At 37.1% G+C, this 18,561-nt stretch overlaps 2 protein-coding genes across 2 annotated transcripts; both read left to right on the top strand.

Annotated features, from left to right (window-relative positions):
- Positions 1-2,373: 2,373 nt before the first annotated feature.
- Positions 2,374-3,312, top strand: LOC119882472 (olfactory receptor 13G1-like). The gene has a single exon (XM_038692513.1). It carries the CDS (start codon positions 2,374-2,376, stop codon positions 3,310-3,312), a length of 939 nt encoding a protein of 312 aa, XP_038548441.1.
- A 5,727-nt stretch (positions 3,313-9,039) lies between these two features.
- Positions 9,040-9,978, top strand: LOC119882471 (olfactory receptor 10G4-like). Its single transcript, XM_038692512.1, has one exon. The coding sequence runs from the start codon at positions 9,040-9,042 to the stop codon at positions 9,976-9,978; it is 939 nt and encodes a 312-aa protein (XP_038548440.1).
- Positions 9,979-18,561: the final 8,583 nt, after the last annotated feature.

Genomic DNA, 18,561 nt, shown 5'->3' with positions numbered 1-18,561 from the left:
TATTTTATCAAGTGTATTAATAGCCTACTTTTCATCATTAACATGAGTACAGATGTGGTGTGTAGGCCACGTATACAGGGTAACCTCGAGTTAACCCAAACGTGCTTGGAGCAGTTTAGAGATGCAGAGTAAATTGCCATGGCAACAGACCTCAGGTAACACCTATCCACCTTTCGTAGTACCGGTTAATCGGGAAGTTGCACTCGTAAAGTTACTGAAGTGACCTGGATAAGCCAGTTACCTCCCCAGTACAGGCCACTGGCAGCTGTTTTTGGCTTGGCAACAACCGCATAAACTGAAAACCTGTGCCAGACCTAATAAAGTGTAGGCAGTGATACAACACATAAGATTAACACTTTATATGAGCTTAACATTTAAACAATAACAATACTTAAATAGTAGTATTTATCTGAGGTAAAATTACTGTAAACAATTTTATAATAATTACTGTTACATTACAATAAAAATAAGTATGAGTAACTCTTATTAAGGCTTTAGCTACATCAGTTTTTAGGACTCCAACACACCTTTCTCAAACAGTATGGCAGCAAACACTGCAGATTAACTGGCTGATTCTCCTCTTAAAAAGACTTCTCACTGCATGCCATGTGATGCAGGTATGTTTTTTTTAATTGGCTGTGGATCACTAACAATCAGTTTATTTATCTCTCTAAGCCGGAACACATCCATGAATTGATCTCAAGATAAACAATATTATGTGTTATTGTATTATTGTTCAAATGAAATGTTAATACTAAGAGTACATAATTTGTCTCATATTTTTATCATTACTATATATTATAGATACTTATTATAAGTGTTAATATCCTGTATTTCAGACAATAATGAACAAAGTAATTAACACTTGGTCTGTGGGGAAATACTGTATAAGGTATTTATAGCAAGGAACACTCACGGCTAATTGGAACAACCATTAATTTAATATTGCTAATGCATTATAAACCCCACCGGAATAAACAACTGCACTTAAGCAAAACCCCTATGTGTACCTAAATTGATAATGAGGAAGAAGAATTAATATCCCTGGAGTGTGCTGCATGCGTTTAATCTGAGTGGAGGTATGGCTAATGTAATGGTAAATTGATTGTAGTAAAAGAATGATTTAACCGAAAAGGTATGATTTAAGGTGTAAATTTTCATGTAAAACCTATGTACCTGTATTCACTTGGAGACAACAACTGGTTATGGTTGGTTGTTTTATCTTGATATTTTGTTGAATATGTCTTTACATCATTTATAATAGGTGGTTTTGACACAACCGAAAAGGTGTGATTTAAGGTGTAAATTTCATCTGCATACATGGGACAACCTGTATACATGTTTTCACCTGGAGAGACGTAGAGCGGCGTACAAACACCAGTTTCAACAAAAAGACTACATCCCCTGGTTTCTCACTGTCTCACAACATTCCAATATGTATTCAGAGTACATATTCCAATAGTACTCCAAAATACAAATAATTAAGCTGTAATAGATTTCTACATTAACAACAAGCTCTTAAATACAATAATGCAATTATGCTATCGTCCATCTGTATCTCATATTTCTCATATTTCAACTTGAAAGTCATATATCTCATCTGATATTTGACTTTCAAGTTCCAATAAGTTTGACAGATGTTGTGATTGCTGTATAAGTCATGATTTTAGTGGGATTTAAACTTTTGCGTACAATTTAAAATTTTTACTGAAAAACATTATGATGATGTTTTTGGGTTTTTTGCTGGGTTCTGTACCAACAACCATGTTGCCTTACATCTGAGAGGAGAATATGATTTGTATGCCAGGGTCATTGGATATTGCACTTGCCCATACTGCAATTATGATAATATTTTGATTAATTGTTCAGGGAACGCAAACCAAAATCATTCACACTTACACCCAAACACTGATGGCAGCCACTGTGTGCCTGTAATCATCCGAGAACTGTCCTGAGCAATGTCAATCATCAGATAGGTTTCAAAAAACAACTTTTGATATTCACAGATGTGAACCAATCGGTCTGTCAAATGGATCTGGGATTTTGCTAATTGGATTAAGCTAGCCAACTACTAGCTAAAATAAAGTGATTGGACGAATAACCAATGTGATTGGACAATGGGTCTCACCAATGAAAAGTTTCTCTTCTGGTGAGCCTTAAAACCCTAAATACTAGAGGCTGTCTGTTAAACTACATAGTTGGCTGCAGTGAAAACTGTTTCATTGAGCTCAGTCATTGAGCTCAGTCATTTTTGAAAACTCTGGCAACAACTGGATATGGTTGGTTATGATATGTCAAATTATCTTTTGCTTTGAAAAGAGTGTCTTCATCAACTTCATTTTGTATTATATTTATCTTGATATTTTGTTGAATATGTCTTCACAGAATTCCTCGATCAAGGTAACAGAATTTATTATAGGTGGTTTTGACACAACTGAAAAGCCTGTGGTAGTTGGTGTGGTTATATTGATTACATATGTTCTAGTTGTTCTAACCAATATAGTAAACATCCTCTTCGTTATTTATGACCAAAGATTACACAAACCAATGTATCTTCTGATTTGCAACCTTGCTGTTGTTGATATACTGTACACTTCTAGTGCAACTCCAACAATGATCGGCGTTCTACTTGCTGGTGTTAATACTATATCCTATGTGCCATGCATAATTCAGATGTTTGCTTTCCACTTGGCTGGGCTGATGGAGATGTTTGCTTTATCAATTATGGCATTTGATCGATTGGTTGCTATTAGATATCCTTTTCACTACCATAGTTATTTAACAAATGTGCGCACTCTTGTTCTTACATTTATCCTGTGGCTCATTGCCTGTGGTTTTGTGGCCATAGCACCTGCAACTGTGATTCCTCTCCCTCACTGCTACTTAAAGCTGAAGTACACTTTCTGCGACTATGCTGCCATAATACGAACTACTTGTGTTGACCCTAATTACTATTTCAATCAAACTGCAATCATATCATTCACTCTTTTATTTTTCACTTTCATTTTTATTTGCCTGTCATACCTGTGTATGATATTTTTTGTTAAGTTATTGTCAAATGATGACAAAAGAAAAATGGGCAGCACCTGTTTGAGTCATTTGATCGTGGTAACATGTTACTACTGTCCAACATTTATCCTTATTGTGTTGACCAGAATAGGTGTTGTGTTAACTCTTGAGGAGCGGCATGGCTTATTGATCGGTGTTTTGCTTGGTCCATCTCTTGTAAATCCTTTTGTGTACAGTCTTAGGACGAAAGAAATTAAATATAAGATCTTTAAGATATTTAAAAAAGTTGAATCTTCTCAGTAGATTCTTGTGAACTGTGAATTTATTTTTGAATAAAATTTGCATCCTTTTATGGTCTAAGTATTGTGCTAAAATGATGGAATATATCCATCCATGCATTTTATAAATTGGATCTTATCTCTTCACTTATGTTTTGTAATCTTTGTCATCCTAATTTTATATTGTCATGTATGACTTTCTGTTCTGAATCTATTCTGCACATACAACCTCTGTTGCAGAGGTTTATTTAATTTTTTTCTCTATAAAAAATGGTAGAGATGGTCCAAGGACAGAGGGCATCATATGCTATTCAGACTGTCAACCCCTTGACACAAATTGTGATTTGTGATATGGGGCTTTATAAATAAACAATTGACTTAGCTTGTTAATTATTTGTATGTCAGTAAACTGTGTGCTATTTATATTATATATAAAAGTAGAAGTTTGGGCAGAAACAACAAATGTGACATTGGATTTTAATATTCAAGAATATTCACATGTACAACAGATGCATGTCTCATAAACATCTTAGCATATTACAAATATCTACTGGTATCAATTTTTGGACAGGTGACCTGAATAACTGAGATTCTTCCACACAGGTGCACTACATGGTACATTACATTAGGCAATAAATATCCAATCATGCTCTGGGGCCTGTAAAAAATGCTGAGTAGGCCGAGTTGATTCTGACTTTGTATCAAGATGGCAAGAGGAAAAGATCTAAAAACAAATAATGAAAATGATAGCTCAGATCAAGCAATCTGATTGGTTGTTAGCTGTGGTATAATAACCTTATACATCGGTGATGACTTCTAATTCCTTTTCACAATTCAGTATCAAAGTTAACCTAACACACTAGTTAATAATAAATAAATAATAAATAATAAACTGCTACAAAATGAGAAAATACCGTTTCTTAACGCCACTGGCTGAGATAAAAAATAAACAAGTCTCTCCTGACTTTTGAACTAACTAACTAAATTTATGTTGATACAATAGTTGACTACAGTCTTCTGACCAGCTATCAAAGCGGTTTTGCCCGCTGAATGTAAGTGCATAAAAATCACCTGCTGAACCTATAAAACAACATTTAGAGATGAATGAAAGGAGGTTGAAAAACTGGACAAAAAATTACATGAAAAGAACACCGTTAAAGATACAGTGTGTTAGAAATGAAACTACTCTCCACCTGTCAAATTTATACTCTACATATGCTGGTCATATAATTAGAATATCATCAAAAAGTTGATTTATTTCAGTAATTCCATTCAAAAAGTGAAACTTGTATAATATATACATTCATTCCACACAGACTGATATATTTCAAGTGTTCATTCTAGGGCTGTAGCTAACGATGATTTTAGTATTCGAAGCTTCGATAGATTATTTCAACGATTCATCGATGTGTCGTTTAAGGAGTACTTTTGCTTGGTGGCGGCGCTGCCCCCCCTGTAACGGGATCAGCTGTGCACGTTTACAGGTGATAGATATTTATTAGTTCTTTCGTAAATTCATACTGTGTCATACAAGAAAACATCAGACCAACTACTAGACAGTTGCTTTACAAACACACACATCACCCCAGTGCTATACAAGTTATATTAAAGGCTCGTGCAGCCTACACAACTTTAAGCGTCGGCCGATGGCCATGCAGTTCACACAACCTGCTGTCATCACGGCAGTCTTGAAGTCGTGTGGTGTTCACACTACGTGACTGATCGGTGACAGGGACGCACACACACACATGCACACACACACACTACAGGAGCTGACAGCAGCTGTCACCCGACGCAGGTCTCCAAACCACGTTTTGTCAAGAAAACACACGTGAAATGTGAAACGGGAAATGAGTGATCCTGCACACGAAATAGCTGTTGTTTGTTATTATAAAGATAACAGTTATAAAGACAAAGAATCTGGGTGAAAGGATGGATTATTACATGCAGGTAGCAGGGATTGTCTGAGCTACAGAGAGAGCTGCAGGTGAGTTAAAAGGTACAGCTCCCGACACGCAGTTAACTCCTGACTGTGAGGTTCCAACTCACGGCCCAAAAGGGGGGACAACAAACGCACGTGTGAAGATTTTCAGCTGAGGACTGCGGCTTACTTTGGCTAGCCTTCAACTCAACAATCAATCAGGATTTCAGTTAATTGCTAAAGTTGCTGTTAACTGTTTGTTAACTGTTTAACCTTGTCTCTGGTCCGCTGGCCTTTTTGTTCAGCTGCCGTCGTGCTGTTGCCAAGGCGACATAAGTTTCGTTTTACGGTGGACGGACTGTGACACAGACAGAGTTGTTGTTTTCTTTAGCATGAAATAATAACATACTTTGGACACTTTCTTCTTTGTCCCTCGCCATTTTCTCTCTCTTCCTCCACTTTGCAAACGGCTACATTATAATCCTGACGTGTTCACAGTGTAAGCGTGATGTGCGACAGTAATAAATGTCCGTGCGAAACACTGTGCTGTAAAATTACATGGATTAAACAAAGCATCGATGCAAAGAATTTGTGTCGAAGCATTTTATGAATCGATTTTATCGATTTAATCGATAATTCGTTTCAGCTATGAAACGTTTTAAGTATGAACATGAAAAGTATGAGCATGTACAGCACTCAATACCTAGTCGGGGCTCCTTTTGCCTGAATTACTGCAGCAATGCGGCGTGGCATGGAGTCGATCAGTCTGTGGCACTGCTCAGGTGTTATGAGAGCCCAGGTTGCTCTGATAGTGGCCTTCAGCTCTTCTGCATTGTTGGGTCTGGCGTATCGCATCTTCCTCTTCACAATACCCCATAGATTTTCTATAGGGTTAAGGTCAGGCGAGTTTGCTGGCCAATTAAGAACAGGGATACCATGGTCCTTAAACCAGGTACTGGTAGCTTTGGCACTGTGTGCAGGTGCCAAGTCCTGTTGGAAAATGAAATCTGCATCTCCATAAAGTTGGTCAGCAGCAGGAAGCATGAAGTGCTCTAAAACTTCCTGGTAGACGGCTGCGTTGACCTTGGACCTCAGAAAACACAGTGGACCAACACCAGCAGATGACATGGCACCCCAAACCATCACTGACGTGTGGAAACTTTACACTGGACTTCAAGCAACATGGATTCTGTGCCTCTCCTCTCTTCCTCCAGACTCTGGGACCTTGATTTCCAAAGGAAATGCAAAATTTACTTTCATCAGAGAACATAACTTTGGACCACTCAGCAGCAGTCCAGTCCTTTTTGTCTTTAGCCCAGGCGAGACGCTTCTGACGCTGTGTCTTGTTCAAGAGTGGCTTGACACAAGGAATGCGACAGCTGAAACCCATGTCTTGCATACGTCTGTGCGTGGTGGTTCTTGAAGCACTGACTCCAGCTGCAGTCCACTCTTTGTGAATCTCCCCCACATTTTTGAATGGGTTTTGTTTCACAATCCTCTCCAGGGTGCGGTTATCCCTATTGCTTGTACACTTTTTTCTACCACATCTTTTCCTTCCCTTCGCCTCTCTATTAATGTGCTCTGTGAACAGCCAGCCTCTTTAGCAATGACCTTTTGTGTCTTGCCCTCCTTGTGAAAGGTGTCAATGGTCGTCTTTTGGACAGCTGTCAAGTCAGCAGTCTTCCCTATGATTGTGTAGCCTACAGAACCAGACTGAGAGACCATTTAAAGGCCTTTGCAGGTGTTTTGAGTTAATTAGCTGATTAGAGTGTGGCACCAGGTGTCTTCAATATTGAACCTTTTCATAATATTCTAATTTTCTGAGATACTGATTTTGGGGTTTTCATTAGTTGTCAGTTATAATCATCAAAATTAAAAGGAATGAACACTTGAAATATATCAGTCTGTGTGGAATGAATGTATACATTATACAAGTTTCACTTTTTGAATGGAATTACTGAAATAAATCAACTTTTTGATGATATTCTAATTATATGACCAGCACCTGTAGGCTACTTAATAGTCCAGTGAACTGGGACTAATTTGGGATGATTATACAATGAAACCTAATAGTTATATATATTTAGCCAATATTGTGTGTGTGTGTGTGTGCACAATACATTTTTTCAGTGACATATTAACATCCACTGCTCACTTTTAAGGCATGGCATAATGTTATAATTATGAGAGTTTCAGTTAAGTGCAGTGATTTTAACTACTTACTTTTTCAGTTGGTCCTCTATTGTCTGCCACGCCTTTTGTTGTTGTTTTAATACGGTGTTACTTTTTTGAATTTTTTTTACATATTATTTTATTCCATGTAAACCTACTTGCTGTTGCTCACTGTCTGTGATGGTGCACGCCACAAATCTTCTCCAATTATGAAACCTAATAACCACAAACTGTGTGCTACCATATTGCCAATATGTAGGCTAATAAAAATTCTGCAAACACATATATAATAACACATTGGTTTCTGATCAGAGTGGCTACTGACTGAACAGATAAGGCAGGCATGGTCTGGAGCAGGCTAGCTGCACAGAATAAATGGTAACTTATGTGCTGCTGCTTTCGTGAAACCTTGAGGGCTAAATTCAGCCCAGATATCTGAAAAATTTAGGCTTAATTAAATTAAATTATGTTATCTTGGTTTTGTGAAACTGCCCTCTGCTCTCCTTTGGGGCTCTATGGTCAAGTTAGCAACAATAAATATGCAACGTCGCGTTAGACTTTCGAAACAAAGGTACTTGTTAACATTGCGAAACATTGCAATTTTGAAACGGCATATTGTTAACATTGTGAAACATCACAATATGGATAAGTTGAGGCACGAAAAACTACTTGATTAGGTTTAGGAAAAGGTTTGGGTTAAAATAACTATGTTACTTACTTCAGTTAACTTACATAAGTTAAGTAACATTACTTGTCCAACTTACGCAACCTACGTAACCTACCTAATAATATCCTCCAACAATATTTTTCTCCAAAAGGAGGGTTCCTACAATGTGTAAACAGATATTTGTCCCCAAAACATAAGCAATACATGCAGACACACACACACACACACACACACACACACACACACACACTTTTTCAAGTCCTGTTTTGTGATTGACTGTTCTCCTTTTTTCATATATATACACATAGTCAATTACAGTCAGAACACAATAGATGATACAATAATTTCTCATTTTAACATATAAGAAAATAAAAAAAAGTTATTTTAGCTATTAAGTTAACCATTAACATCTCATTTGCCTGTTCTGTTCATCATAAGCAATAAAACAAGAGATACACTGTGCCCATCTTAAACTATAAACATTCACATAATGCTTCCGGATGAATAATAAGTTACTTATTATTAGTGTTTTATCACCTGAAAAGCCATTGGTCCTGAGCAATGAAAATTAGCAGATTGGTTTCAAAAACCCACTTTTAGCCGAAATCGGACCACAATTTATTATTGATATGCACAGATGTGAACCAATCGGTCCATCAAATCTAGGGTTTCAGATTTGGGATTTTGCTAATTGGATTACTAGCTAAAATTAGTTTCTGTCAGTACCCTATATGATTGGACAATGGGTCTGGCCAATGAAAAGTTTCTCTTCTGGTGAGCCTTAAAACCCTAAATACTAGAGGCTGTCTGTTAAACTACATTGTTGGCTGCAGTGAAAGCTGTTTCATTGAGCTCAGCCGTTTTTGAAAACTCTGGCAACAACTGGTTATGGTTGGTTATGATCTACAATATGTCAAATTATCTTTTGTTCTGAGAAGAGGTTTTTCAACAACTTCTTTTTGCATTGTTTTTAACTTGATATTTTGTTGAATATGTCTTCACAGAATTCTTCGATCAAGGTAACAGAATTTATTATAGGTGGTTTTGACACAACTGAAAAGCCTGTGGTAGTTGGTGTGGTTATAATGATTATATATGTTCTAGTTGTTCTAGCCAATGTAGTAAACATTCTCTTCATTATTTATGACCAAAGATTACACAAACCAATGTATCTTCTGATTTGCAACCTTGCTGTTGTTGATATACTGTACACTTCTAGTGCCACTCCAACAATGATCGGCGTTCTACTTGCTGGTGTTAATACTATATCCTACGGGGCATGCGTACTTCAAATGTTTGCTTTCCACTTGGCCGGGGTGATGGAGCTGTTTGCTTTATCGATTATGGCATTTGATCGATTGGTTGCTATTAGCTATCCTTTTCAGTACCATAGTTATTTAAGCAATGTGCGCACTGTTGTCTTTACATTTATCCTGTGGATCATTGCCTGTGGTTTTGTGGCTGTAATGCCTGCAAATGTGATTCCTCTCCCTCACTGCTACTCAAAGCTGAAGTACACTTTCTGCGACTATGCTGCCATAATGCGAACTACATGTGTTGACCCTAATTACTATTTCAGTCAGATTGGCATCATATATTTCTTTCTTTTATTTTTCACTTTCATTTTTATTTGCCTGTCATACCTGTGTATGATATTTTTTGTTAAATTATTGTCAAATGATGACAAAAGAAAAATGAGCAGCACTTGTTTGAGTCACTTGATCGTGGTAATATGTTACTACTGTCCATCATTTATCCTCATTGTCTTGACCAGAATAGGTGTTGTGTTAACTCTTGAGGAGCGGCATGGCTTATTGATCGGTGTTATGCTCGGTCCATCTCTTGTAAATCCTTTTGTGTACTGTTTTAGGACGAAAGAAATTAAATATAAGATCTTTAAGATCTTTAAAAAAGTTAAGACATCTCAGTAGATTCTCCTGCAAACTGTGAATTTACTTTCATATAAAAACATGCATCTTCTAATGGTCTAAGTATTATATTAAAATGATGGAATATATCCATCCATGCATTTTCTGTTTTGTCCTCCTGGATCCATCCCCTTCACTTATGTTTTGTAATATACATTTTGTCATCATAGTTTTATATTTTCATGTATGACTTTTTTGTTTTGAATCTGTTCTGTACACACAACATCTAAACGTCTTTCCTGGGAGATGGATCTGTCCATTGTTGCTCTTCCTGTGGATTCATCCATTTTGTTCCCAGTTAAAAGATTGCCTATTTGTCACAACAAATGTGACACTTTGTCATACATGGTGAAAACTAATTATCTTTCTCAATATCTTGGTGACATATCACCAATATCACTAGTGTCACTGTAATTTTCCCTGTGTTTATATATGGCGGTTGAACATACACTGATGCTCACGTGATTATTCTGGACATTTTCAAAATGAATAAAAGTGACTTAATGCCAAATTAATATCATCCTTGCAGTGGCACATTTAATGCTGTTAAATTCAGTGTCCTTCTTTATGCTTCATTCATTTTCCAGAATTGAAATGATGTAATAAAAACTTGGTCACAAAAATGCCTGATATATAGTATACTCAGACGGTAATTGTTGACAAGGAGTAGCTGGGAAGAAATCAGTCACTGGTGTGCAGGGCAAGGGAGCTGACTGGTGGACAAGGGAGACATAGCAGTCAGACACAGGCAGGAAATCTAGAAACATTGTAGAAACATTCTGTGGCTGGATGGTGCAGTGGACATACTAATTACAAGAAAGATACAAAATGTTCTGTTTAAATCCTGCTAATAAAGTGTAAAATATATACCCAAGTATCAAGTGCTATTACTTATGTGCATCGTCATGTTGTTAAGTTGAATATAAAACCAAAGTATAGCGGGGGCAAGGAAGCAGAGGATGGACATCTAAAGTTACAAATATGCAGTTGATATTTAGTTTGTGCAGTGTATTATGAAACACAAAAACCTGTACATTTACAAGGCTGCTGTCCATAGTCAATGTTGATCTCCACTGGGTAAGAACTGTCCTGTTTGAGAGTGGCAGTGTGTTTAAAGCAGAGCCAATGTCCTAGCAGTGATGAGTTTCATATCATCTGTATCTGTAGCGTCTGCATTTTTCTGCATCAAAAGAAGCAGCATAATATATAAGCCTAGTAGTGAATATGACACCACAGTGACACCTTCCCAATGCTCGTTTTATTTGAGCAATAGAACAAAATTCTAAATTATGAAAAGCAAATTAAAATGTTTAGAATAACCAAAAGGAAAAGCAGGAAGTCTTTGAATTATTTAAAGCATAAACCATAAAACTTATTGAGGTTTATTATTAAAGTAATAGCCATTTTATTGTCTGTCAATTAATTATTAATAATGAATGAGTCAATTAATTATTAATAATGAATCAATTAATTATTAATAATGAATTAACTGACTAATCATTTCAGTTGTACTTGTATACTGTTGAGTAGTTTAATTTATAGCAAAAAAATTTACAAGCTCTTCGTATGTTTTGTATGCAAAAGTCTTAGTAAAAAGTACAAAATCTCCCTTTGAGGTGTAGTGTAGTGGAAGTAGAAAGTGTTACGAAAAGAAAAGACTCAAGGAAAGTACCTCAAATTTGTACTAAAGTACTTGAATAAATGTATGAATTATTACCTCAGTCTCAGAGCCGGCCCTAGACCTTCCTGTCCTAGTCCTGATGAATCTTTCTTATGTTCTTAAACCTTCCATGTTTGTTTATCATAAAGACACCAAAGCAAATTTCTTAAACCTACATGGCAATAAAGCTGATTCTAATAAAAACAATAACTAGACTATACTCTATATTATTATCTACTATGTTTGAAGTCAAACAGGAATATACCACCAGTGCTACTGAGCTTAATGGCAGTGCAAGACCCATTAGACACTGATGAACTTAGTTCTGAATAAAAAGACTGATAAAAAGACTGATAAACTGATTATGACTGACCAAAGCTTAAATCATTAATAGCAGCCAAACAACATATAACTGGTCATTAAGGACTGATGGCCAGTCAGCTGGATCCACTGAAGGGGTAGAAACTAGAGAGACAGGTATGGTTGTAGGCACAATGGGACTGGTCTCAACTTCAACTGGCACAGGTAGACCTGTGAGGAAGATTAACACAGAAAACAAGTAATTTTATTATGTTGACATGTTCACACGTTGGGTGTTCCTAGAGGTGAAGTGTTCATGTATTGTTGATGCAGGCCTACACCAGAATTGTCAGCTTCTTGGATGATACCAATGATGGAGGTAAAGGTGGAGGATGATAGACCTGCTATGAAATAATAAAATAAATAAATAAATTGACTGAATTGAAATTACTTCTTAGCTTAGGGACCTCATAATGCAAGACAATCTGCAAGAGTTTGATGTTGTCTCCTTTTAAAAAATGACTTTAGATAAGATTTCCTGCGATGGACTGGCGACCTGTCCACGGTGTACCTGCCTTTCGCCCAATGTCAGCTGGGATTGGCTCCAGCCCCCCGCGAACCTGTACACAGGATAAGCGGTTGACGATGGATGGCTGGATGGATCGATAGATAAGATGTCTTTTCAACACTGCCAGCTTTGGAGGACGCTTCATGATATTGCTCAATAATCAGTCCTTTAAAACAGCTACTACACACTACCTACATGACATATATGATTTATAATCATATATGCCACAATTGCCATGGTGGTGAGGGCGCAATGGATAAGACACATGCCTTTGGTGTGAGAGACCCAGATTCAATCCTCCACTGTGACCTATCCACCAATGTGTCCCCGAGCATGACACTTAACCCCTCGTTGCTCCAGAGGCGTGCGACCTCTGACATATATAGCAATTTTAAGTCGCTTTGGATAAAAGCGTCAGCTAAATGAATAAATGTAATGTAATGTAATCAAAGAACAGGGCATCTCTATAGGTTTAACTAAAACACATACAGTTACTTAACAGCGGTGTCAGCGTTTTGGGTGACATGACCGTGTTCAAATCTGACCTATCTGGTATGGTATAATACTAAAACTATACCAGTTTTATGCAGAATGTAAAAGTTGTGATGCTACTTAGCATGTTAGCAAGTATAGCGTTAGCATTGATAATACCAGCGCTGCTAACTAAGGCTAAGGTTACTTGCAGGCTGATCAACATCCCACCCCTCCTGTGAGCCATGGTTTGACTGTGTGTTCAGAACCAGTGAGCAACAGACTTTCAAAATAATAGGCCTAATAAGTGTTCTATTGTAGAAATGTTGTACCTGTACCTGCTTACAGGTACTTTTTTTCGTATCACCTCACCTCCATCCAGGTTCCAAGCCAGCAGAGGGATACTAAAATATAACTGAAAACAGAACAGATTGCTGATTGGTCAGAGAGAATATTCACTATTCACTGCATCATCATTGCTGCACCAGACAGAGGCCAGCAACAGAAAGTTTTATATTTTACAGTTTTCATATGGAATTTCATCACTAAATCCACTTCTGAGAAGTTTTGAGGTGAGAAATCAACTGTGTAGATTTCAAATATTTACAGTTTCACGAGAAGTGATGGCGGAACAAAACTGTGCTTGAATATTTTCGGAGTTGAGGAGCTCCGCAAGTGGCTGTGGGGGATGCCTGCGCCAACCCGCGGGAGGAGCGTGTGAGTCCAGCCAGCCGCCCGCTCACAGAGCCCTCTGCTCACACAGACCGCTGCAGCAACAATAGCAGAGGAAAACACAGCTGGAAGGTTTTCATACCGCTTATCTGTCTCTACATTCTGAGTAATGTTGAAACTTAAAAAAGAGAAAGCTGTGTGGATCGCTGGTGTGTGTGTCGCATCTGTGCCGTGCAGAAGTAATGCAACGGAAGAGAATATTGTGTACATATAAATATATAAAATGACAACATAAAAATATACAAAAACAAAGATTACACGAGATGAAGCAGTATTTACATGTGCAGACATTTGTATCATTTGCAAGGGGGGAGTTTCAGTAGGGGACCCGGGCCTTGTTAATGAGGCTAGCTGCAGACAGGAAGAAGCTGTTTTGGTGGCGAAAGGTTTTGGTCCTAATGGACCGCAGCCTCCTGCTAGAGGGGAGAGTCTGAAACAGTTTGTGTCTGGGGTGGGAAGAGTCAGCTGCAATCTTTCCTGCACGCATTAGAGTCCACAAGGAGTACAGGTCCAGAAGAGAAGGAAGATTGCAGCCAATCACCTTCTCTGAAGAGTGAATGATACGCTGCAGCCTGCCCTTGTCCCTGGCAGTGGCAGCAGCGTACCAGATGGTGATGGAGGAGGTGAGGATGGACTCAATGATGGCGCTGTAGAAGTGCACTATCATTGTTTTTGGCAGGCTGAACTTCTTCAGCTGCCACAGGAAGTAAATCCTCTGCTGGGCCTTTTTGAGGTGGCTTTGATTTGGATCACACTACCGTGTTTCTTACGACCTGCCCTTCTCTGCTTCTGATTGGCTAGTAGTCCTTACCTGGGAACTGTGCATCTGCAACTCCCAACAAAGATTTTGTACAAGTAAGATGCATCAGTCTGTAGCTCAAGAGTGGAGCGTACAACACATAGGGTGAAAAGAGGAGCTGCAGCAATGTGCAGTATGAGAAAAATATGGTGTTTTTTGAAAATTAAACCATGTAAACCTGTTCTGGTACAACCCCTAATTAAGATTTTGAACCCGAAAATGAGCATAATACCACCTCTTTAATAATTTATGGAATAAATACTGTAGTCGAATAACAAATGAGAAGTAACGCCTGTTTCCTTTCAATTTGAACCCCCCCCCCCCACCCACCCACACACAAAAAACACCTACGGTGGTCTAACAGTAGGGGTGGGAATCACCAGAGGCCCCACCATACGATATTATCACGATATTTATGTTGCGATTCGATTTTATTGCGATTTTAAATATATTGAGATATATTGCAATTTATTACCTTTTTCCAACTTCCAATTAGGTCCCTAAAGTCAAACTTTGTCAACATCTGTTTATCTAAAAAGATACATTTCTCTGTTTGTTCATATCACTTTTTCAGTCCTCTAAATGGTTCTGTTAAGTTTTCTAGTGGACTAAAAAAGCAATAGATTTTATTATTCTAGTACCAAAAAGTTAAAACTCCCATCTGCAATTTATATAATAAAATATCAATACTTGGCGTCCATGTATCGATATAGTATTGCCATGGCAAATATCACGATACTGTGCTGTATCAATTTTTCCCCCCACCCCTACCTAACAGTAGATAAATGTAATAGACCAAATGTAAGTAATTACTTTTAATTAATTAATTTACATCTCTACATCTACTTGAATAAGATATTAGTAAAATTTCCAAATCTTTTTTTACACATTGCAACTTAAAGGAAAACCACTCTTTAACTTTAACAAGCTCACTTGTCTGTCACTGTTGGGAATGTTGCAAAACAAAACAGTAGCTGTTTACTGCATTGAGTCACCAAACCCTTTGAGGTTCGTTACCAGTGCTAAGTTCTGAGGATGCCCAGAGGGCTGAGTGTGACACATACTTCCTATCAACACTTCGTAAACAAAGAAGTCATTAACCTAATGAGCAAAGTGAAAGAAACAGTAACCACATGTTGGTAGCCATGACACAGTGAAACACTGTGCCTCATTTAGTAGCAAAGTTCAGTGGGAAAAGAGTTCCTCTGACGGCTGATGACATACTCACAGCCAACTAATCAGATCCATTACAAGAAGTGAATCTGGATTGGAACCTTGTGTTTCTCAAGGTTCACGACTTACAAGTAAGAAGTAAACATCCTTTTGTTTTATTTCCGTCTTACATCAGCTGCATATCCTTTGTAAATCGTAAATACAGCAAGGAAATAATAAACAAAAGACAAAACATGCGAAGTTATAATGTAACTATAATGTTGTCAATTAAATTATTGGTAAAGCAAATCATCTTCAAACACACTTGATGTTATGCCCTTCATTTGAACATTTGTTTCTTCAACATTATTAGCTGCCCTATCCCAGTTTTTTATGATATATAAAATAATATTTTTCAACTTTACCTAATTTAGGGCCTCCATCAGCTCGCTATCTCAGTCTTTTCTGGGCCTGGGCTTTTGCTTCCTGCCAGCTAACTTACTGTTCATTTGCAAAAATGTAAATCTGTATTTTTATTTATTTTCCTACATCATGTTTCTTTTACTGTGCACTCCAGGGAATATCAACAAACAGGTTTGGGATTATTTAATTTAAGAATGGAGTTGCAAATAAACTCTTCATATGTATGAGGCTAAGTGTATATTGTATAATCGGCCTTTTGGTGCACCTTCAGTAAAGACGGCTTTAGTTGCAGTGAAAACCAAATGATTATAATCCTTAGTGTGCCCAAATCTGATAATGTAGAGCTGAGCTTGACAAAATGAGTTTTAGGAAACAACACATCCTTTCCTCAAGTCCTGCCATTAGTTCCAGGTTTACATTTCTTCTACACGGTGATCAGGATCTAAGAACAACAATATTATATAAACATTTTTCACAAACCAATAATTTTGTTACGTTATCAATGGCTGAAGTTTGCAGAAGCAAAGTTTAGTCTTCTTATGACCCATTTTTATTTTAAACACACATGAAGCTGAAAACCATAACAATTATTATTACAGTAGTTTTGTGGGAAAATATTGAATTCACGATTAATTGATGATTGATTAAATGCCGTGTACAGTCGTTTGCTAGCTCAAATCAGGGACATTCACTGATAAATTGCCAAATTACATTATTTGTTTCCTCTGCGTAAATAAGAATGACTATAGTGCCAATATAAGCCTAATGGGGAAACTGAAATGTTATTATAGGTTGAAAATGATGTAGGTAATTTGTGAGGTCTCTGCATGATCATAAAAGTGAGGTATGCAATATCAAATTTCACCACAGTGTGGAGGCAAAGCATGTTTTTGTTTAAGTAGCTCTGTACTATCAAAAAATTATGAAGCCCAATTCCTTGCCTGGAACACATCTATCAATACAAACATAAGCACTAGTGAAGCATTTATTGTTGTAAATACAATGGTATTAAACTGCTGGTGGGAGGAATCTTCCTATTTTACATTTAATGTTCCTATTTGACTTTTATCGACATATTTTGTGGCACTTGCTGTTTCAAATTTATCTATAATTTGTCTGTACCCATTGCGACACTGAAGAAATGTTCACTTACTTTTTTCCCTGTAACTGTGTTTGTAAATACCTAAAATTAAAAGTTCCCATTGTCCCATTGTAAGTGTCCTTGCCTAACATCATATCTGTTAATGTTGCCATTATTTTCCTACCAAGGATGCTTGCAATGTGGTTGTGGTTTGGCTTATCAGTAGTGGTCACATTTAGTTTTAGAGCACCAATATGTAGATGATATTTAATAGATGACAAAGAACAAGAATAGTAAATCTGTAATATACATTTGATTATTTAGACTTATTTCATACCTTAACTTTGAAACAATTTGACCCTGGTTTATAGTTGCTTTCAATGGACTAACACACAGCGCCAAGAGCAAACAATAGGAAGATACACAGAGACATAAAGTCAAAACAAGGAAAATAAGACCAAACAAAGATGCAAACATAAACATGTTATGTGCAGTTAATATGTACTTACTTGTTATTATGTAATTAGGCTTCTTTAGATGTGTAGATTGGTGATGATGTAAGGGTCTTAATTTTGTGGCTTCCTTTGAGCTTACTAAAACATGATTTTTTTTTTAATACTGGTTTTAGTTCATTATTAATGCGTTAATGCATTAATTAATTAACGGCGACAATTATTTTATTGCACGTTAATTGTAGTTTTTATTATAAGGCCTATTATATTGAAAGTCCGTCGCTCACTGGTTCTGAACATACATACAGTCAAACCATGGGTCACATGAGCCGTGGGATGTTGAAGATTTTTATTAACATTGTCTGTGCTTAGTACAGTAGAAAGAACTGGCACCTTTGTAGCCTTATGTTGTTCAGGACTGGCCTCCCCTCTACACTAACCTCAAAAGACACAAGAGGGCAGCAAGGCATACAAAATGCAACATATTCATCTAGTGAGAGAGCAAATGCATATGCTGTCTGTTCATGTTAGTTTGAAAGAGTTAATTGTGTACTGATGGTGCCCTCTTCTGTATGTGTACTGTTAATACACACGCGATTATAATGTGTTATGGAAATAGCTGTAATAGCTGCAGAACACATCAAGCTGCCAGTGTCCTGTATTACCAACAACCCTCACAGCCAGCTTTCTATTTAGTTAATTTAAGGTGTACATAAGACATTTTTGATACTGATTTATGCATTTGTCAGATTTCACGTAGTGGTACAATAAGCTGTAAATTTCTCTAAATGTCTTTTTGGTTTTATTTGGAATTCCTGCATGCTGGCCAGAGCCGAGAATAAGATGCCTCATTCAAGTTAGTTAATATCTAATCAGTAACATACGGGATGGTGTGCTTGACCTTTAGTAAACTGAATAGAGTTTACTGTCGATTCTTGACTTTAATCA

The sequence above is a fragment of the Micropterus salmoides genome, unplaced genomic scaffold, assembly GCF_014851395.1.
Source record: "Micropterus salmoides isolate LMB-PRFRI ecotype aquatic unplaced genomic scaffold, ASM1485139v1 Ms_hic_scaffold_3, whole genome shotgun sequence".
Taxonomy (NCBI): Eukaryota; Metazoa; Chordata; class Actinopteri; order Centrarchiformes; family Centrarchidae; genus Micropterus; species Micropterus salmoides.
This window is presented reverse-complemented; position numbering and strand designations above follow the sequence as displayed.